Source organism: Balaenoptera acutorostrata, chromosome 6, assembly GCF_949987535.1.
Source record: "Balaenoptera acutorostrata chromosome 6, mBalAcu1.1, whole genome shotgun sequence".
Classification (NCBI taxonomy): Eukaryota; Metazoa; Chordata; class Mammalia; order Artiodactyla; family Balaenopteridae; genus Balaenoptera; species Balaenoptera acutorostrata.
In genome coordinates, this window is record NC_080069.1 from 7,212,047 (window position 1) to 7,235,569 (window position 23,523).

General features: G+C 39.5%; 1 protein-coding gene across 2 annotated transcripts in view; it reads right to left on the reverse strand.

The window, feature by feature from the left end:
• HPGD (15-hydroxyprostaglandin dehydrogenase) overlaps positions 1-22,932 on the reverse strand; it is a 29,796-nt gene extending 6,864 nt beyond the window's left edge. Inside the window, exons 1-5 of one of the 2 annotated variants that reach the window (XM_057547760.1) lie at positions 22,323-22,932; positions 21,897-22,020; positions 18,649-18,755; positions 11,091-11,187; positions 1,634-1,847 (exon numbers count right to left, since the gene is read on the reverse strand). In XM_057547760.1, coding sequence (XP_057403743.1) covers positions 1,822-1,847; positions 11,091-11,187; positions 18,649-18,755; positions 21,897-22,020; positions 22,323-22,415 — 447 coding nt within the window. In that variant the 5' untranslated portion in view covers positions 22,416-22,932 and the 3' untranslated portion in view covers positions 1,634-1,821. Of the gene's footprint in view, positions 1-1,633; positions 1,848-11,090; positions 11,188-18,648; positions 18,756-21,896; positions 22,021-22,322 lie in introns of those variants that run through there. The other variant, XM_057547759.1, reaches the window with a different exon arrangement.
• Positions 22,933-23,523: the final 591 nt, after the last annotated feature.

Consider the following 23,523-nt stretch of genomic DNA (forward strand, 5'->3'; position numbering starts at 1 on the left):
TACCAGAAGAAACAAAACAAGAAAAACTGATTTTGCTGTAGTTATCATCACTGTCAAGCTTATTTCTCATAATGGTCAATTCTCTATCTCAATCAACAGTGAAACTTTTAACTGGAGCCATTTGTACATCTTGGCTTTTAACTGATTTCTTGAGTTAACGCGTTCTACCATTTTTAAAATTTGTGATTTCTCCAAGGAAGAGCGATCCCTGATTACTTTAATGTTATTAATGTCAAATGTCATGATACTACTAAATGATTCTGCTGAGACGTGGTCATCTCCACTCAGCTAACTAGTCCCAGAACCCCACCGCTGGAAAGCGTGTTGGACCAAAGTGCAGTAATAAAGGCAGACCTTAACCACTCCCTGGGTGCCTGCCAGGTCTCAATTTATGAAGTACGTTTGCTCAAGAGCAGTTTAAATCCCTGGAGATGGTAGATCACACAGAGTGCGTCCTCCCAATGATCTCAAAGTATGTAACGTGGTTCTCTTTTTGTTTTGTTTTGTTTTTTTCGGTTCAGTAACATGTGTAAGTTAATTAAGTTTGTCAGTGTCAGTCAACAAGAACTCATGATGCCTCCACAGGGTGAACAGGTGTATTAGGAGATCGAGATAAACAGAATAAACAGGTGCAGCCAGGCGTTGCTGCTTCTTGTTCTTGTAAGTAGGTCACTGTTCTACCCGCTCCTTCAATGTTTATGAGACCAAGGTAGTGGCTGTAGGTGGCATTCACGGGCAGCAGGAAATGCAGACTGAACCTGAGTCAGAGATGAACTGTTGACAGCCACAAAAAATGCAAGGATGTCAGAGATGAATGAGAATGAATTTCTGTTATGTATGTGCAGGCACTGAGCTTCCGAACCCAAACTGGTTCAAAGTGTCACAGCAGCAAAAGAGAGCAAATGCTGTTGTGTTGGTTCTAAGAAGCCAGCTGCAAAACACATACTTTCCTTTAAAGGTAGAATTGCAGATGCAATTAGAATTTGTTTGCATTTTTAAAGTGGCACTTGGTTTTATGACTCTCGTGGCACTCCAATGAGATTTTCACTGCAATCCTGCAGAATGTTTCCTCTTGCATTGCTTTCACTCTCTGGCATTAGATCAAAGGCGGCATAAATCCATGTCAGACATTCAGAAATCAAGCATCCTTTTAAGATATTTTTACAGCTTTTTGGTATAACTGGCATACAATAAACTGCATATATTTAAAGTGTGTGGTTTGATAGGTTCTGACATAGGTCTACACCCACAAAACCACGACCACAATCAAGATATGAACACAGCCATCCCCTGAAAGTTTCCTCGTGCCCTGTCATCCTGTCCTTCTGCCTTTCCCCTCCCCGTAAGCAACCACTGATCTGTTTTGTGTCACTATAGATTAGTTTGCCACTTCTAGAAGTTTATATACATGTAATCATACAGTGTAAACTTTTCTGTCTGACTTCTTTCACTCAGGATAATTCTTATGGGATTCATCCATGTTGTAATGTGTATCAATAGCTCATTTCTCTTTCTTCCTTTTTTTTTTTTCTGAGTGAATGGTATTACACCATAAGGATATACCTATCACTTGCATATACATTGCTCTTTTGATAGATATATTCAGTTCTGAGGTCTTATAAAAAAAGGAGAATTCTATTTTTCAATTATTTTATTTAGGCAAGTTGTAGTTAGTTTAGTTAGGTAGAGAGTTTTTCTTTGTCTCCCCAGTACGTGTAGATTTTAACCGTGGCTCCTTGCGGTTCAAACAGGTAGAGATGTGTGGGGCTTTGTCCCCAACTTGCCAACTGACTTTCAATGTAGAAGTCTGCTCTCTCTCCCTCAGTTTGCCGCTTTGAAAAGGGAGGCTGAAGGGAGAGAGAAAAGGTGTTTTTTTTAAGGCTTTTCTTTTTGACAATGATTTTAGTTGGGGTGGAAATGTTTCAGAAATCCAACATTTTCTATTGGGTCTCACGATCCTTTTCTCCCTTCCAAGTATAACATTACTGCTGTTGTGGTCAACTTCAGTATCGCATTGTTTAGCCATACCTCTGTTACCAACCTTAGACCTGCAGCACCAACATATAATGTTTCCATGTGCTTCAAATAAAAACCTGTTCTGAGGCTAGTAATAAGGGTCAGCTCAGAGAATTGTTCAGGGTGTGTCTGACATGACTCTGGGGACACCACTCACATGGTAGTTTGTGGAGATTGTGCCCCACAGAGTTCCTGCAGTTTACAACCTGCACAACTATACCTGGCAGCCCTCCATGGTAGAGGAGGATGACGGAGCAAGAGACTGAGAAGGCTGAACCAGTGGAGGTAGGAAGAAAACAAGCTAAGCATCGTGTCACAGAAATTAAAGACGGGAATATTTTAAGAAGCCTAGAGTGGTTACTTGTATCACGTGCAGAATCAAAAGAGAAACGGCTTTTCTTTGAGATATGAACGTCTCAAAATCACTCATCTAAAAATAGTAGCCCTCTTGGTTTCACCTCCTTCTCCAGCTGCCTCTCCACTGCTGCACAGCTCACGCTAACCAGGCTTTCCTCTGACCAGTCCAGTCCAACAGATGTTGTGGCGGTTGCCAGTGACGGACGTCTGCTAAGGCCAGGTCTTCATCGTGCTTAATACTTTAGTCAGTAGCAACCAACACAGTGAATTATGCTCTCCTTGCAGCACTTCCCTCCGTACGCTGGTTCCTTCCACCTCACACTCACCAGCAGGTCCTCCTCCACGTCCTCTGCGGGCTGCTCCTCCTTGACCAGACCCAGAAATAGGCTGGGGGACCCGAGAGCTGGTCCTGGTCCTCTCTGCTTTTCTATGCACACTCTTTCCTTAGGTGACCTTATCCACTCCTGTGGATGAAATTCATTCCCTCCATGTCTCTTTCATTCTCATTCTCTCTCTCTCTCTCTCACACACACACCCACACACACACATACACACACACACACAAACACACATAATTTTCAAATTTAAATTCCAGATGTCCAGCCAAGATCTTTTACTCTGTCTTGAGATGGGAAATTTAGTCTTCTTCCCTTAAACTACAGTGTGTGCTAATTCAAAAGGTTTTATAGGAGTGAATTCATTTTAGAAATATGTGTTTGGTACCAAGTAAGCGCCAAATATAATGAAAGCATGTTTTAAATAGTTAGTTGAAATGTATAAAACCAAGGGGAGGATCACCATTTGACCAGAATGTTATTTCCTATACTACTTAACCATGTAAAAATGTCCTTTTAATTGAATTGGTCGAGACAGATTATAGCACAGTAGTTTGGATTTGGAGTGCCAGACTGGCTGATCTCAAATCCTGAATCCACCACAGTGAGCTCTGTTACCTTTGGAGGGGTTACTGCTGCGTACCATGGTGTTTTCCCTCTGTGAAATAGAGTAGTAATAGTAGCTATTGTGAGTCCTGAATGAGCTAATTTACATAAAATACTTAAAACTGTGCCTGACACATAATAAGCATTACCATTTGCTATTATCTTTATATAAATGTAATCATTTTTCCTAAAGATGAAACATCTCAAGTCTTGTTTATTGTTTTATTTACCTGTTTATCCACATTGTACCTTTTTATGAAAAGGTATCTTTTGCACTAAAATGCCACAAATCTGGTACAGCATCCTAACTGGGTTTGGTTTCTGAACCTTGGCAAACCGTGGACTCTTGCTAATCCTAATTCAAAAGTATTACAGAAGCGCATTCATTTAAGAACTATGTATTTAGTAACTTTAAATACAAAGGATATTGACGTAGTATTTTAAATCTGCTCTATTGAGAGCCCCTGGCGCAGGGGTAGGGTAGAACTTTGATATCTGACCATCCAGATCACCCCATCTGACTTCACAGGGACTTCTGCCAGGATAGTGGCTACAGGCCCAGTTGCTAGAATGAATTTGGATTTTTTAAAATCTTGCAAATTAATTCCCATATGCACAGCAAAATTATTTCGTCTTCATGTTAAAGGATTTAAGAATAACGCAACAAAGGACTGAGACCATGAGAGAACAGTCTCTAAAAGAATGTCATTTTGTTTGATGTTGCGAGGAATCCTTAATTGTGCTTAAAAATGGATGCCTTATATTTAAAAAGTTAAGAATAGATTTTCAATACTTATTTATTCTGGGCCCAGCACTCTGCAAGTTTACTTAAAGAATTGTGAAATGGCTCTCTCTCCAAAATACAACACGTTTAATTAGTTGCAGGTTTATGTCCGTCCTAACTGTAGATTAAGAAAAATAATCTCAACAGAGGGAGAAATTCTACCCACGAAACAGAGAAATATTTTCTACAGCCTCTCAGGATGATAACACCAAATGGCACTGACTGATGGGATAATTATGAAAAAAAATTTTAAATACCTGAAAATGACACATGTAATTATAGAAAAAATAAAGAAGTCATTTGGAAAAGTAAAATATCATTTCCCTTTCCACATTAGTTCCTCTATCTTTAATATTCTTTCTACCTGTATTTACAAAAGATAACTTTAATATCTACATTTCACAGAAGGCAAATCGCTCAAAAAGTTTTTGTGCAAAAAACTGAAATCTGCTCAGACGGCAGTTGTACTGAATCCTTGAACATATTTTCTTTTAAATGGATAGAAATTATGTAAGATAGACTATACAGAAGTGCTAAAGAAATTCAACTTAGGAAAGGAAATTGAGAATCTAAGGATACTGATCTTTGCATGATAAACTTGAGTTCAGCAGCTGTGCTAAAAAGCAGGGATCGAAATTCCTCACATTTTCTTTACAGTCAGAAAAGAAACGGTCTACCCATCTTTCTGTGGTTAACCAGCACTTCTTTAATAAGGAAAGAAAAGAGAACTGGTGAGAATCCATTTATCTGTGTTTGTGCAGAAAGTGGACCAAAGTAACTGGTGGACTTCCTTATTAGATGCTTTTCCACACAACAGAACACCTTATCTGATGCTGCTTTTTTTCCCCTCAGTCGCATGCTTGCCGTTAACAAATTATGTCTTAAAGTATGATCTGACATAAAAAGTGGCATAAACTTCCACAGAACGACTGCATCTTCTGTGATAAAAATCTTTCCAGAAAGGTAACCCCAGCAGCACTCTCCAGGGATTGTTAATGCTCAGAAAGTTGTCCCTAAGTTCCCATCACAATCCCCCTTCCTAAAAGTTCAGTGATCCCCTACGCTGTGATCAGAGGAAACCAAGATGAGCTTTCTCAGCCACTCAAAGAATGTCCCTGTACAAACTAGAGGCTGGCTCCTCAAAGTGTGGGCCAAGGACCAGCATCAGAATTGTGGGATCCACCCCAGACTTACTGAGTCAGAATCTGCCTCTAAACAAAGCCCGTAGGTAATGTCTCTCATGTTGAATTCTAGAAGACTAGTCATTTTCTTAATAGTCTTTATGGCTAGGAAACCCTAAATCTTTTATCCATTCCTCAAAAGGCCTATTTATAAATATTTAGTCTTTCCTACTGATTCCTTTTCGTGTATGTCTTCTTAATAATTTTAAGCCATAAGACAGCAAAACGGACACCACGAAGACTTTTGCTGGTACTAAGCGAGGGAGGTGGCCCACGTACTCATAGCCGTTGACATCTGACCAGTTAAGATCCAGATAATGCACATTCAGCCGTTGTACGATATACACTAAAACAGAGCAACATAAAGTTGCTTTTATTCCTCCTGCTAATCCTCACCACCTTTCCCATGTTCTGCAGCTTGTTTGAGAGGAATTGTTCCACTATAAATTGGAGATAATTAAACGGACTTCTATTGCAGGGATTTGTAAAAGTTAAATGTGATATCATAGAACCAATAGTTCATCACAGCGCCTGGAACTTGGCACTTGCTAAATATGTTAGTCCCTCTTCTTTAAAGCAAAGATAGTTGCAGAGGGTTGTACCTCGTGATTCCCTGAAATTTCTGGTCTGCTGTGACATTCCAGTCCGGCTGCTCTTGAGGCCACATGAGTTCTACAGCCTTGTACCTCTCATTGGGCTTCTGTTTCACCTATGCCACGCTAACAAGTGCTGCCATGTTGACGAGACACTGGCGTATAGCTCTTGGGGTGGAAACTCTGCCAGTTACTTTCATAGCCCCATTTCCCTTCTGTCCATGTTTAACATGTTTGGTTAACTTGAATGTGTCATTTAAAGTGGTAACTTTAGCACTTCTACTGTAACACAAACTAATTACATTGTTGTAGATACAACTTAGAGTTCAAGTGAGTATGTCGCTGGGCTGGTTTTTAAGACATGCTAAACAAATTCTAAGATTTTCAAGTATTTTCTTGAGACTCTAATGTTTTCAGTTCAGAGCAGATACGACCTTCGTGGTGTCACTCACAAAATGCTACCGAGTGACTTATTTTTGAGGCATAGCAAACACCAAGACCTCAGTAGCTGAGCAGGTGGGAGCAAGGTTGGAGGGCAGACTCCTTTTCCTGTGATGACTACTCTTCCTTCCCCACTAAGTATAGAAGAAGCATAATTGACTCCCATGGGATGTCTCATGGGAGCAGAGCTGTTTATCTGCTTTAAACCAGACTTCACTCTTCTCTCTGGTTCAACTTTTTCTTGTTTGATAGTTAAGGATGGATGTGGTAAAATGAGTGCAGGTTCATATATTATGTTTATAGACAAAAACTCGTACAGAAGAATCTATGTGGTTAACAGAGGTTGGAACAACTTCCAGGGCTTCCAGGGACAAGCACACCCTCCCCTCAATACACCGAGGAATCACTCTCCACTGTAACTACTCCTCTGTTTGTTAAACTTATTAATTGCATCTGATACTCGGTCTGCGTCAGCGGTCATTACTCATTAACTTCTCTGCCGAAACCAGTGTGTCAACTTGAGGTTTCATTATGACACTAAATGATTCCACTGGATCTGTGCAAGAGATCATGGGATGGACTCTGGTTGGGTTGAATATTACCCAACATTCCTTCAACAGAGTGAGCAGTAGGGGGAAAAGAGGGAAAGCCTGTGAGGAAGGAATATTTGGAAAACACAGAGGAAGCACGCATTAGAACTACTCTTCCCACAAATTTATTTGTCCATCATACCTCATATAAGCTGAGGAGTCAAAAAAAAAAAAAAAAGAATTACTTTGACTCCAGTAACCCCTCAAGGACTTTTTTGGTCATCTGACCTCTGCCGACATGCTCCGACTTCAAGGGAACAAAATTGTTGATATTATTTCTGAGGAAAGTGTGAGGATGTGAGACGTCTACATTTATCTTCTGCTACTATTACAAAATGCTGTATTTTTATCAAACTGATCTCATTATGGGAAGAACAGAAGCTCTTGGTGAGTGGATAAAATTCAAGACAATACATTTTCATACTCTTTGTGAGATGAGGACACCTCAGTGACAAAGCCCAGGGTCAGAGGAGGGGTAGCAGGGGCTGTCTGGATTGGCCAGAGGCAACAAGGAAATGGTGTAGATGCCACAGGTATGGAGGACGGGCATTATGAAGGTACCCAATCAAGTATAACGGACAGAGACGAACTATTGAACCATGATCAACAGAGTTACCCTGCCTATTGGGAGGAATATCAGAGGGAGAACCAATTTGCTTTTTTTGTTTGTTTGTTTTTAAAATAGCTATTGGAGTATAATTGCTTTACAATGTTGTGTTAGTTTCTGCTGTATAACAAAGTGAATCAGCTATACATATACATATAACACCATATTTCCTCCCTCTTCCGTCTCCCTCCCACCCTCCCTATCCCACCCCTCTAGGTGGTCACAAAGCACCGAGCTGATCTCCCTGTGCTATGCGGCTGCTTCCCACTAGCTATCTATTTTACATTTGGTAGTGTATATATGTCAGTGCTACTCCACTTTAGACTGTTCTGCTATTCACTAGACTGTAAGAGTGTCAGAAAGGTAATTCAAAGCCAAAGTGGTCTCCTCGTTGAATTTATATCCATTCATTGTTTTATCTGCACGATTAGAGAAGGATCCACACAGGGTTCCCAATGCTGGCTCTGAGATAGGTAAGAAGAAAATTCACACCCAGGATGGGTACTGTGACAAAGCAAGCTCTTAGCCAAGAAAGCCAAGTGGACATCTAATTGTAATCCCTAAATTACTCTTCTCTATGGCATGTTTTGACTTGTGATGTTGGTAAGCTCCCCAGATGGTTCCAGGGCTTTACTCTGTGTGTGTCAAATGGGGCAAAAGCTTAAGCTTTCGCTGAAGGTTTAATAAATAGTCCTGAGATTAAAGTAGTGCCCAGGAGGCCTGAAGATACTAGCAAATCGCACTGGCTTAATCAAGTTACAGGAATTCAGTTTCTCTTTCTTTATAATTAGGCTAAGATAGAAAGAGAGACAGACTGACAGACTCATAGACAGAAGAGAGAGAAAATCAAGTGGTTAAGAGTAGGGGATCTCGTATCAGGCAGCTAGCATGAGAACTGCAGCTCCCCCGCTTCCTTGCATGTAAGCTTGTGCAAAAACCTAAACTCCCCAGGCTAGGTTCCCTTATCTGCAAGATGAAGATTATAGAATCTACTTCACTGTGCTGTTGAGAGTACTAAATGAGAGAACACATAACAGCAGTGTTTAAAAGAGTATCATGCAAACGGTGAGCGCTCAGTGAAAGTTAATTGTTACTATATATTTAAATATTTTTATTGGATAAAAGGTAGTACTACCCTACATTTCTCTATTCATGCTCTTTGGGGCAAGTAAGCCTCTTCCGGTACAGAGGCTCTCCCAGGGAGTCCTATATTGATTCACCCCTGAGGCCTTCTCTCTTTCCTGAGATTGAAATCAGTGCTTCCAATGATACAAGGTCAAGTCTCCTGGTATAGTGTTCATGGTTCTCCAAGTGTTACCAGCCCCCTTAACTTTAAGAGAGAATTCATGGAATTATGTCTTAATCACCACCCTAGGTTCTTTTGTACATTTATATTTGTATTAAACTATTAAATATTTCTTCTTAATTCTCCAATCATTTATATATTTTTCTTACGATTTCATTTCAAAATAGTGTAGATTTAGCCAGGACAATTTGCCTTTTGGGTTCCAGCCTCTGAGAATCTAAACTTCAGCGCTCTCTGGGGCTGAATATCTCTTTTAAGTATTGCCCATGCTTTCACCTTTTAATGTACTCTTGGACTTGAAATGTTATAATTTATAAGTAGATGACATGTTAGGAAAAATAACCAGATTACCCTGAACAATTTATAGAACTAGGTCTATAATAACTCTAGGGATGGCATTTTTGTCTTGAAGCAACTCAGAAAATGAGATGCGGGTTTACTTTTGAGAACTTCTGAAGAGGGAGATGTCTAAGTTTCCACTCGTGCTAAGTTCACAGTGGTTTAAAGACCATCTGACGATGATTCCTGGAGGAATGAGAAAAACGCTGAGCCTCAGACACTAGTGTGGTCACAGGTACCTCCAAACCTGACTCCCCCAGTGCCACTGCAGCCGGGAGGTGGAGGACAGGATGGGGGGGGGCGTGGCAAGGAACACCGATTCTGCAATTACCACAGTAACTGAAACCAACCAAATGACTGAAGAAAGTCTCACTGTTTTTTGGACACGAATAGTTTAGACTTGCTGTCAATATTGGTCAGTGTTCTAAAATTTCATGATTTCACTTTAACTTCTCAAGACCCATTAATGATTTTTTTCCTAGAATTTTCAAAGTAAAGTCTTTTGCTCCAAAAGTTCCTGCCAAAGGTTGATAGCTAATACTGAGTAAGACGACATCAGCTGATCGTAAATGACACTGCCCCGGATAAAACACAGTTTGGATTGCCCTTTGTGGCAAGGATGATCAGCTCTCCTCTGACATCCACCCTCAGACACACAGCTAGACTACATTTCCCAGACTCCCTGTCGTTAGGTGAGCCATGAGGTCAAAGCCTGTAGGAATGTGAGCGGAGCGAGGTTTGCCATTGCAGGGCTGGGGTTTAGAAGAGGGGCCGCACCTCCTCAGGGTTCTCTCGCTCTTTCTGTAGGAGAGAAAGGAGTCCCCCAGTGCCAGCGTAACCCTGGAAGCTCCACGCTGAAGAGCTTCTGCCAGCCTGGTTTCCCAAAAGACTGCGTACAGAAGAGGTTCCCTGCGGCAAGGATCTTGCCCTGGGCTGATATATGAGTGAGGAATAAGCTTACGCTATGTTTAAGCCATTACACCTTTGGGTCTATTTATTATTGCAGTTTACACTGAAGGGAGGTGGAATATGCCACCCCAAAATATGTCACATGGGCATAAGGGTGAATTTGAGCTAAAGGCACTTGTAAAACAGCAGGTGCAAGGGAGCACTTTAATCTCCCTTTTCTTCCTGAAAGCGGGACACAGAATCCCATGTAAAAGATGCTGTCCCGGTACCAGGAGAAAAGAAACCTTATCGCTGGAGATTGGAGTCAAGGCCAAGAGACATCTGTACAGACGTTGTTAAAATAACTTTATCTTTCTTTAGTCTCCCCATATATTTTAGTTACTTTCCCACAATTGCATTGCTTTGTTCAACCTAGTTTGTAAACACCGAGGCCTTGCCATTTCTTTGGGTCTTCGTTTTCCTGTGGAGGCTCTCGTGGACGTGCGAAAACCTGTATGCTTTGCTCCTGTTTGATCTATCTTATGTCAATTTCATTCTGAGGCTGGGCCACAGAGGCTGAGAAAGTAGAGATCAAGTCTGGCTTCCCCGACAGTATATCCCAACTAACTATATATGCCATATTTTAAAATTAGATACGCTTACTAAAATCACACAGGAGTAGAGATACCTTAACTTTATTTTAGTCCTTTTTAGTCTATCAGAGGTGCTTTTACATGTTTTACTGCTTAGGAATCTCACAATAACCTTTGACAAATAGCAACTCTGGGAAAATATATATACATTTTTTTAAAATAGTACTGCAGAAAGATAACTTTAAAAAGTCACAATTTAAGATAATAGGAATAAACTTAGAGTTTGAACTTCTGATAGTATACAACAGAAAATTCCATAGAACCAGTAAAAAAAAAAAAAGTAAACCAAGTTTCAATTTCAAACCTGAGTTGATAATAAATACGCTTTGAAGAGTTACTTTTGTGGTCCCAATTACCAGTAAGAAATCATTAGTAACATGATAATTGTCCTTACCTGCTAAAGAGGACATATTAATAATGATGCCACCTTCACCTCCATTTTGCTTGCTCATGTAGTCCAAACCCAGGTAGGTTCCACTGATGACAGAAACCTAGTCCAAGGGCAGAAATGGGAAAAGCAACAGAGCTATTATACTTCATCATATGGTCACACACCAACGTTTTTATTACTATCCCAGACACCGAGGGAGATTCCTGCACATGTTATCAATGAAAGGTTTTGAAGTGGCTGTGTTTCTTTAAACGCATTGACTGGATTCTCTTTTATTTGCCTAAACTTGTAGAGCTCATCACATCTCTGCAAAACTTCACTTAGTTGCCTGCTCTGAGATTTTATGATAAAGGTTCTATTCCGAGTGTCTTGTTACTTTCACTAATCCTCAGCATCTTCAAGAATTCTGTATATTCTTTTTCTTTTCTAAATACTGGACACAAAACGCATTCACCCTTCTTAGCACACGGTTCTCTTGTCCAACTGTTCCACATCCACCTGCTCTGTTTCATTCTTTTGGATCTTGGAATATGTAATAGTGGATGCCCTTGATTTCCTACACAGTTTTCATTTCCTCCTTCTATTTTGCATTTGCATCTACTTCTTCCGCATGTAATACAGAGGAACGTGATCTCCCCTGTTTTAGTGCAAACAGTGATTCATCTATTTCAATCACAGAAATCCCATTCCCCTTGCCCGTGACTGGTTTAGGAGCCAAATGGGACCATTTCTGGCGAGACCTGAGAAGCAGTCAGCTGGAGGTGGGGTCTGGGTTGGGGAGGGTGACGGAAGAGGACTCTGCGGAGAAAATTGTCATTGCCCTTAAGAAAACCAGAAAGAAATGATTGCGTTACTCCTTTTTCATTGCTTTGTATGGGGGCGATGGCTGGAATGAAGTTCTGTTGATAGCATCTTTAAGAGGAAACCACCATGACGGCTGGCAGATGGGAATGAGATCTGGGAGCTGCGGCGTCAAGCAATCCTGAACTCTGTGTCGTATGAGATCACATAGCTGTTGTACCCAGTTTGAGCAAGGGATTTCTGTTCCTTGGACATATGGTCTTCAGTAATGAAATCACTTCATTTTGTTCATCGCTCCTGCAGCTGTCCTTTTGAAAGCTTACTCTGCTTTGCTACTCACATCCATGTATAGGCACCTTTTCGGTTTTATTCTAACATTTAAGAATTAATCACTATCAAAATCAACTTGTGACATGAAACATATTTGGAACCTTACATTCCCTTTTAGATTTAAGAACTCCTCTCCCTTCCAACTCAGACTTTTGAAAGGTGAAAATTTGCTTTCCACATCTTAATTCCTACATCTCTCATTCTTTACAACACTGCAAAGAAAATGATACAACAGATAATGAGATAATGAGTCTGAACCTGAGGATATATATTGGTGGTTACCTTCTTTTTATTTTAAAAAGTCTTTTTGGAGTTTTTTGACAAGGATCCAGAGTTGCCTCTCTATCTAACAGTAGTTCTAGCACAAAAAATGTAAGCTGAAGATTCTATTCACTTAAGCCATGCATCAGTTTGATATTAAGTAGGCTTAGGGAGAATGAGTAAAACCTGCACATGATTCCCTTTAAAAAGGAAAAACAAAACATTAATGGTTTATATAAGAAGGAAAAGAATGTAGATGGCTGAAATTACTGAAGTCAGTTAGATTCTGTGTTTCTGCCCAAGTCTCCAGCATGTCTGAACAGAATTTCTGTTTATGTGTATTGGCGCTACGCTTTTATTCTTAGGTATTTACAGCTTTGCTGACACCTGCTTTTGTGTTTTCAACATCTACAAGATGCAGCCAGATAGAAAATTTGGGAATGTTTTTAATTTTTTTTAAAAGCCAGATTTATTTCCTGGTTTTTGATGGAGAAGGCAAAGGATTATCTTGCCATCCATTATCAGGTTAAGAACTGAGTAACTTTTCAAATGAAAGGCTTCTTAGGATAAACCTGCAAGACAAAGCCTAAGGTTTTTAGCTGTACATATAAGAAACTTTCACCTCTTTTCCTTTACTTTGACAACCTCTTCCATATCCCAGATCATATATTAATGGAATTGTTAGAAAAACATAGAATAAAAATGTTTCCTAAATATATTTGTGGCCTTTTGGCAATGTTTATACATTGTATAAATTGGGTCATTGTAATATCAAGCATCCAGGGAAAAAAAGAAAACAAAAATTACAGATATGTTCTCGCTACAAATACAAAAAAGCTGGAATCTATAGTATTATTTTAGTCCATTTTGTAAAGGTAGTTAAAATTTTGTATTTGACTCTCAAAAAAAGAGGAAAATCCAATGTCTACTTTTACTTAGGATAAATGAAAATTCAATTATTGACAAAGTGATATAGTTAACACATGCTTACTCAACATTTTTAGTTACGAAGAGACAACTTTTACATGTAATACTGAAATTGTATAGTATTCCAAATGTTAACATACTTTTTTTTTTTTAACAAGTTAAAGCATTCTATAACTTAAAACCACTCTCATAAATTCCCCTATCCTGGAAATAATTCTCTAGTAATACAGATAAATGATAAATGAACTTGTTTAACTCCTCTTATTAGGCATAATGTCTTCCTATTATACACACATATATGTATTTATGCTCCTATAACATTTGTGTGTATGTGTGTGTGTGTGTGTGTGTATGTATTTACTACGGAATTTTCCTAATCTGTCATTTCCTTTATTTAATTTCCCTCCAGTCTGCAGTTGCTTTTAGTTTATTTATGGTTCTTGTGCTACACTGTAATTAAAGCAATTTTTTAAAAGATTCTGTCATCTAAATCATGAAACTCTGCCTTTCAGGTTTCTTGTTTTTTCTCCAGCCAGTTCTCAAGGGATACTAGTATAGATGATCATTTTTTTCCTGAAACCTTTTCTCATCTTTTATTCTTCCATGTTCAATCTTTTTAAATTTCTGCTTATTTAGGGGGTAGATATGATTGTCTTCCCCCTTGCAGAAGCTACTTATAAAATTTAGCAAGCTCTCCCTAACTATAACATTTCAATGGGATCTTTAGATATGGCAGAGTAGCAATAACAGAAAGTAGTTACTAATTTAAGGTGTAATCAACACCCTTGGGAGCCAAGAAAAAGGAGTACACTTGACAACACTGTTTCTATCCATTTCCTCAACTCTTCATTAGAGGCAGTATAGAGCAGAGGGACCCACCCCGTTTAGAAACGAGATAGTGCGAATGAAGAAAATGTAGGTTTTTAGTCTCTGGACGAGAAATGCAATTTATTGAGTGACCGCTATGTAGTAGCACCGTGCTGGATGCTTCATGCAAATTATGGTTTATTGACGCTTAACCAACCTTAGAGGTAAGAGGATTACCTTCATCCTTTCACAAACTGGGAAATTCAAGATCAGAGACATAAAATAAAAGTTCATGAATTTTAAATTCAGGTCTGAAACAAATCTTTTTAAAATCCCCAACAATAACCATCTATTTTGTTTAATTTTTATTTGACTATACTAAAGGAGTCAATGTAAGTTAGTCATATGTCCAAATTAGGTTGTAAGTCCCATCTGAGTGGGAATGAATTATTTAGGTTTATTAAAGCTTCAAAAAGTAAAATAAATACATTACCAAATGGCCTTATCAATATTCAGAGTTAAGTCTACCTCTGCCCAATGGCCAGACCAACCTTTGAGAGTTATACAAAGACTCATTCTTTCCTGAACATCCCCTGTGAGCCTGAGCAGCTATAAATAAGGCAGCTGTGGCTGGTTTTAGAGTGAGGAAGCACAGAGGAGCCTAGTGGAAACAAAAGACTGGGAAGAGGTTTACTGTATCTCTTGTGTGGGAAGAGAGGTGAGAGCTGCTGTCTGAAGAATAAAGAAAGGGCAAATTTGCTAAGGAGTAAAAGTGGAAGGACATATATACTGTTTGTCATACACTGTTTGCAACACTGATGTGTTAGGAAACCATCCAAACATTGTACTGAAACACAAAAATGAATATCCATGTATGCAAAATATCATAGAATAGCAGTTTATTTTTCTAATACACTTTAATTGAACATCTATGTATGCAAAACAAAAATTTTCTGCCTTCAAAGAACTTACAGTAGACTAGCATAAGTTATACATGTATAGAAATAATTCTAATAAAATTTAAAAACTGACATGCCTTATAAGGATGGTATAAACTATGTTGTATAAAATTTCAGAAGAGGGAAAGATACATGGTGAGGTCCTTTAAGCCGTTACTCTCTGACATAGACAAGAACATGGAAAAATATGCAAAAGACCACACAGGGAATTGTACAAGGAGGTAAATTACATCCAGAGCAGAGTTGAAAAAAATTATTATACAAACCACACACAAATATTTGCATTATACTAACAGAGATAATCAAGTTCCAAGGATAATGATTGGTCAGACCCTAATCTACTTTTGCAATGGGTGTTGTAAGTAGGAGGGGAAGTAAGTTGTTTTTAAGTTATATATGGGTAACAAAGGTTATACCTTGTTCTTTTTATGTAATATTAAATAAATGTCATCAGTCCCTGGAGTTAAGCTAAGGAGTGGCCTTTGTCAGCAGAGTTCAAAGAAAAATAAAGGCCAGCTCCAGGAGAGTGAGTTGTAACCAAACAGGGCAAATAAAATTCCCGTCTTGCAGAATTTTCTATTTGCAGATAATGCAGGAACTTTCCAGATTGGAGCAGGTGTTTATTCACCTGTATATTTATTGTATTAAAGCAAACATGCCCTCTCTGCTGGATGAAGATAGATAATTCGAATCCTATTACCTCTGAGACAATCTCTTCACTATTTTCATGTTTCTTTATATTAACTCTAATCATTGCACATGTTTTCTGACAGCTGATTTCTCAGAAGAAAGGCACAGTAGGTGCCCATTATGAATGCACTGAATATAGGAACTTTATACCCTAGGGACCTCTATCTATAAAATATCTGTAGTTTTACTGATGAAGCTAAAAATAGTAGTGATGTTCTAGGAAGAGAGCTGCTGTGTGATTTGTGCTTTTTCATTAGCATAGCTTGATTCAAAAAAAAGTCTTGTCACTTTATGTGGTTTTGGAGAGGGGCATAAGTTTATAAAAACATGTTTTTAAAAATTCCTGCAGTTTCCAATTGGTTGCATATTCCAAAAAAAAATTATTTTAAATCTGGCAACCAAAGGATGTAATGAAGTATGGTTCATAATAAGTCAGGGATAACCACCAAAGTTTGCATATAAAATGTACGGTTTTCTTACCAGCTGAAGAAAATTAAAGTGATCCAATGGAATTTAAGACAAGAATGGAAAAAGAACATAAACAGAAAGAAAATTTAGTGAACATAAAGTATGAACTAAAGTGGAAGGAATAAGTCCTAACAGAAGAGTAAAAATAAATATGAGTGGCTTAAATTCACTAATATAAAAAGCATTTGTTTCTAGATGTGATTTGAAAAATAAGATCTCACATTATACTGTTAGCAAGAGACAAAATTCACATAAAAGGTTACTTTCATTTTGAAAATAAAGAAATAGAAAAAGATATGCCTAGGTAAATGTGAATCAAAAGAAAACATAGGGTACCAATATTATTTCTGGAAATATAAAACAAATCAAAAATCACAGGTTGCAAATGGGGCTACAACTTTAAAAAATCAAAGATCAGTAAATTATAATCACCAGCCATTTATGTAGAATTCACACTGACAGAATGACTGAAAGAGGTAGGCAAGTTGACATTTGTCATTTGAGATATGACTACATGCTATTCAGAAACGGACAGATCAAGGAGATAGAAGTAAGCAAAGGAATAGCTGACAGCCAAACCAAATAGAAATATTTTAAGAAAAGAAAATTATAAGCTCTTATCATTTATAACAGAGAGACACAAATATAAAATTAAATTAGGTATTAACTAAGCAAATTCAATAGTATCTTAGACATGGATATACCATGATAAAGTAAGATTTAGCCAAGAGATGTAAGTATGGTTCACAGTATGAAAATGTTTCATCTTATTTCACTACGTTATTAGCCTAAAGTAGAAGAAAATCATAGAATTATCTCAACTCAGGAACAGCAGTTGTCATGTCTCTAAACACACACACACACGCACACACACACACACACACACACCAGAAAGATTTTGAGGGACACTTGACAAATAGGTTTTAAAGTTATTTTGAACTATAATGATATCCAGGAGCACTTGAGAAAAATTTTAGAAAGAACTGGAAGGAGAGTGTTTGTACTTTAAAATAGTACCTTTTGTTCTGGGTCAAAGGATTTTAGGCATCTGTCAAGCTTGTACCTTATCAAAGTGGTACTCACAGATTCAGCTTTCTTGTGAGTTAGGGTAATTCTCATTACTCCTATCAAGTTATTACAGTAACGTCATTACTCATGAGAATGTCAATTCAAGTCAAACATTTATTGAATAAGCACTATCTTCAAGATACTGTGTTGATTACTGAGAGAAGAACAAAGAAAAACATCACATGGTTCCTGTTTTTAAGGAGTTGGATGTGGTGAAGTAGGGACCACTCCCTGTGCATTTATACACACACAGCTGCCCCTCTGTACTTTACATGTGCCTGCTTTGCAAGACTAGTAAGAAAGACCTTACCAAAAACAGGGTGACCCCATGCCCCGCCCAGCTCTGACATTTGGCTTTAGCTAAAGTTTGTTACTAAACCCCAATATCTTATGTCAAGTCTGTTTATAAAATAAGATAATCAGCAAGCTTATGATACAACGAATAAAACAAATTTTATTTCCTTATTCTACATGTTTACAATTCAAGGAAGAGCTAAATAATCACAAACGTTGTGGGAATTACACACATGCATGCCCATACACACGCATGCACACACCACCAGCCTTCAGGATAAAAATCTTAATAATTACAGAGTCCAACGGTCACTTTAGCCTTGTTTTCTGTTATAGTCCTGGAATTAAGATTTATTTTTTAAGTACATAAGTTAATCCAGGGGTTGGAAATTTTTTTTTCTCTAAAGAGTCAGATGGTAAACATTTCAGGCATTGCACACCATAGGGCCTCTGTCACAATTATTCGATTCTACCACGGTAGCATGAAAGTAGCCAGAGACAACATGTAAATAAACGACTTTGGCTGTGTTCCAATGAAACTTTATAGACACTGAAATCTGAATTTTGTATATTCATATATTTCTTTTTTTTCTTCTTTTGCTTATTTTTTCAACTGTTAAAACACGTAAAGCCCATTTTTAGCTTGCAGGTCACAAAAACAGGTGGCAGGCTCATTTGGCCTGAGGGCCATAGTTTGCCAACTCCTAAGTTATACAGTAAACGACGTTTTTTTCTCATATTTCCTTTTAATACTTTAAGACAGATTTATTTTCATAATTGAAAACCTCAAATGTTTTCCTATTTGTAAAAGGAAATGCTTTTTTCCCCAGCTTTTTATAACTTCCCTTTTTCTATATTGTAGGTCATTGTATTGTTTCCATGAAAAAAACCCCTTTTTCCTTTTAAAACATTTTATTAAGTAATTGTAGACCATGAACATGGCTAAGACAGCTTACCAAATTAATTTGCAGAGTTTTTTCCCAGTTTTTCTCATTATTCACTCCAGCATTATTCACCAAAATGTCCAGTTTTCCAAAGTGGTCTACAACTTTCCTAAAAGTATCTAATAAAAAAAAATGAAAAAAGACATCATAGATAATGTTCTTATTTTGCACAGACACATTTATCACAGTCTATGCCCTGAAATGAGGTTTTAATTCATCCACCCTTCTCGTGAAAGTTCTACTCTTAGACTGTGACTTCCTGCCTTGCTTCTCAAGTGTGGTTTGTGAGCCAGCAGCAGCAATCAGTATTACCTGGGAACCTGCTAGAAATGCAGAATCTGTGGCCACCACAGACCTATGGAATCATGGAATCAGAATCTTAACCTTAATAAGATCCGCAGATGATTTGTATGCACATTAAAGTTCTGTAAGCAGTAACTCAGTGGTGTAAATTTTAGAGAACTGAGCATCCTATGCTAAGAGCTCTTAGAAGTCAATCTGGGCAACCAGCATCTCTGTCCCTAAGAAGTTACTGAAGCTCTGTGGCTTAGACTATGACAAGCATCCCTTTCAAAATAAGCCATATTTTCTTCATAAAGTGTCATATTAAACAGTTATGTATCCAGATCCATTATGATCATTTCAGTGCATTTGGATATCCTAGTAAGTCTATTTTTCATTCAGTTGATTTTATTTGATTATCGTAACTTCGATGTTTGCCTTTTCTTCTTCTATTTTGACAGCTTTGTATTGCAAGTTTGTATAACAACTATGTTCAACTAAGGTCAAGTCTGCATAGATTCTGAGGTTTGAAGGTCCCTCATTGCGTTGTCCAACCACACTTCCAGTCCTTGCAAACCCTCCTTGACCAGTTAAAATTAGGCTTTACCCCTTGGTATTGAGAAACATTATTTCTCAAAGTAGCCTTTTACATAGTTTTATTGTTTCCCTGGGCCTTTTACCACTGGTTCTAGTTCTATTACTTGAAACTATAGATAACAATTGTGGTTATTCTTCCAAATGATAGAAATGTGTTCTCGGGTCTTGGGTCCAACATATGAGTTCCTTAAAAAAAATAGATCCTCACAAACTTTATATTGATTGAAATAAAATTAAAGAATTATTAACAACCACCAGACGTATTGAAGACGGCATGGACTCATTTGCCAAATGGATAAATTACTATGCAAGTTAACTGCCAGAAATATTGCCAAGACTTTCTAATATGTACCCTTTACAGTACCTTTTACTGTACTGGAATGGAAAACAACAAAATATATAAAAACTATTCACTTTTTCAAAGAATCTTTAAAATGCTTCTTAAGATCTCAGATTGATTCCAGAAAAGGTCCTCCAGTAGAAAAGATCTAAGGAATACTATTATTGTTAATTTTTGCATTTCATCTTAAAGATATTCTACTCTTCAGAACTCCACATCCACCTTACAGGAAATTAGGTTGTCAAATATGGATGTCTAATTGCTTCTTTACTTTTCTTTCCTCTTTCGGTGTCCACTGTATTCCTTATACTCTGCCCTTACCGATGTATAACACACCAAATTATACATCGGTGTATTCCTCTTTATAACACACCACTGAATTTTGGGCTCAAGCAACTTACAATCTATTGGTAACTCTTGCTGACATTTATATGCTGTGGTACTCTTTGTAATTTGCCTAAACTCTTCAGGTTGCATTTTTCATCTGTAAGTCATCTCCAAGAACTTTTTCACCTCTGCATTTTTATGATTTCAATGAAGTCTCTTTGGCCACATGTCTAAGCAGTTTTAAAAGTTGTAGGCAGCATTAAATCCTGACACTGGAAGAGCCAATGCCATGTTTTCCTAAAATGCAAGTAAACGCTGATGTCCAGACAACATGTGGATTTCTCACGATCAACATGCCTTCTGCTGGTCACTCATTATGTGTCTGGTTTCCTCCTTCACAATCACTTATCCTTAAGGAATGTGTTTACAGTCAAGGTACTAATTTTAAATACTGGGAAGCAAAACAATTAAGGTTAAATGTCACATGTGAAACTACATAAATTCAGACAGAAATAGCTTTCAGATGATCTATAGGGAATCTGTTCCCATTCCATCAGCACGGCTGTTGGGATTTGACATGACTTTATTCCTGATGAAAACTATCCCGTGCAATCAGCAAAACTTTATCCTCCAGCAACTAGCACTATGTTTACAGGTCTCTTCTTCTCATGCTTGTAACCCACGTTATAGGTCTTTGTAACATTTTGAGATTTAAATTATATAATTTCCTTTAAAACAATTTCCCTGAACAGCAGTTGGTTTCCTTCTAACATATAGCTCCATTTTCACTCTCTCACGGAACAGCCCAACATTTTCGAAAAAACACACATCCACGTTAAGAACAGAAGTACCAGAGTGACTTTTATGAAGATATTTTTGGTCCCTTGACTAAAGAGGTGTCTAATAATTTACTTAGTCTTTCAAAAAAACTTTGTGAAATACAAATATTTTATTTTCCCATTTTTCCCCAGAAAAATATGTATGTTTTTCATACAGATCTATTGGGTTTCTATATGACCAAATCTGTTCATTGTCTACACCAATACGGTCCCTGATATTTCACAACTAGATTGGTCTATTTTAAGTGAGTAGACGGAAACAGGAAAGCATTGAGGAAAGTCTGGTAGAAACTTTTCTTCTCCAATTCTAAGACTACGGTACAGCTATTATTGTTTTTAAAGTATCATTTCATAGGGGAAACACCAGAGACAGCATGTGGTTAAAAGCATCCAGCACTTCTGTGATGACAACCCTTGACCTTTCATTCTAGTGTGTTCCAAAGAGAAACACTGCCACATTTGATTGTCATTGGACTCTGTGTCTTCCAGCTTTCTGGGAGAAGTTGTTTGCCATACTCGCCTAGTCTACTTTGTCTTTCCCAGTTCCATCTGCAAGTTCAATCATTTAATAATTACTGTAGCAGCACCGTCTTGGAATACACCAAGGAATCTTGATTACATTATGTGCGGCCAAATGACTAAAATAAAAGGATTTCTCAAGCATGCTTGGCTTGTCTTCCCCCTTAGCTTTTAGGGCTACTGGGACGTCAGAGGAAACGTAACAGTCCCAGCTATCTCTTGCAGCTCAGAGGTAGCTGCTCTCCAGGAGATAGCCGGCCGCCCGCCCCAGGCTGGATCTCTGGCCGGGGGTTGCCTTCAGGTTGCTGCTTGCTCAAGGCACGCTCCGCGTGGATGGATGGATTCTCCGCCCTTACCTCTTAGTTGTTCCTGATCGGCCACATCGCACTGGATGAAGAGAGTCTTCTGAGGTTCAAACTGCTCATCCAGGGCAGCTTTACACTTTAAACCTGCTTCACGATTCCAATCGACCAGCGCTACCTACAGACAAGAGGAGAGGAATCGAGATGATCCTGCGCGGCTCTTGAAATAGACCAACAATAAAGAGACCACAGGACGCTCCTCTTTTGGACCGGAGGGAGATGGGGCAGTTTACAGTTCGGGTTCTCTCCCGGCGCGTTCGAGGTCCGCTCGAGCGCGCCAGCCTGGGCAGCTCTGGAGACTGCACGGCGGGCACCGGGGGCTCAGCCTCGGTCGCTGCCCCCGTCCCCCGGGGCCCCGGCTTGGGGGGCGGGTCTCGGGTGGGCCGGCGAGGTTCGCGCCGTGCGCCCCGCCTCGCTTACCTTGGCGCCCTTGAGCAGCAGCGCCTCGGCGGAGGCTCGGCCGATGCCCTGGGCCGCGCCGGTCACCAGCGCCACTTTGCCGTTCACGTGCATGTCGCCGCCTGCGCGCGGTGGGCGAGCTCGGCGTCTCCGCGCGGCCGCGGCTTTTAAGGACCCTGCGCGCGCGCGTGCTGCCCGGCCGCGCTCTCCTGCCAGTGGGCGGGGATGAAGCTGTCAAGCGGCGCCGGGCACCCACGACTGTGTCACCTGGCCCTGAGCGCTCCGGCTCCGCGATCTTTGCCTTCCTGACTCGCAGCCAAGCCCAGATCACAGCCTCCCCTCTGCCTGTGGCCGCCTGACTGGCGGTGGGAGGCAGCAAGCAGAAAGGGAACTCCCCAACAAGTGTTCCCTTCAGTGCGCTGAAGACCACCCTGCAAAAGAAGGGTGGAGGAGAGGCTTGAGAGCCTGGGTTCCTCCTCTGCGCCCAGGTCCTCCCCTCTCCTCCCCCATCCCCCCCCCAAAGAAAATAAAAACGGGAAACAAACAAACCAACCCAGCAAACAGTAATGCACAATTTTAGGGATGTTGCTTTTTGGTCTAAGTTTTTGTCTGAACTCCCATCTCCTGGACATTGGGACGGGGATGGAGGGAGCAGAGGTCACGAACACCGTTGTGGGTTTTTTGTTTTTCTTAATTGTGTTTTGGACAAACCTGTATAGATATTGGAGACGAAAGGTGCACTGAGCTCGGAACAGAAACCCCTGGATCCTATCATTTCAAGGCTGGAACTCTTGAATCTTGGAAATGGGAGTCTTATTGGCACTTATGTTTCAGATCAGTATCAATCCTGCGTCATGCTGAGAGTGCCCAGCAAGAACTGTCATCACTGACTGCACAGGACTCCCAGACTCGCTGTCAGCCTGGTGAAGTGCTGGTCCCATGGTATGCTTGCTGGTTGAGTCATACTACCACTGGAGGCTCTGAGTTAAGCATGGGACAGAGGTTCCTGGTCCTCCAGGAACTTGGGCTTGAGCTGTGAACTGAGATGCCTTCAGCTGGGAATATTCAGCTGACCTAGTCGGTCTGTCTGTCTGTCTTTCTCTCTCTCTCTCACCTGCAGGCTTCAATTCTAATTCTGTAAGCTTAATACCTGCTTGGCATTTATTTTCATGATCAAAGAAATTTAAGCACCTGGGGAGGTGGGGGTCAGGCAGAAAGCTTA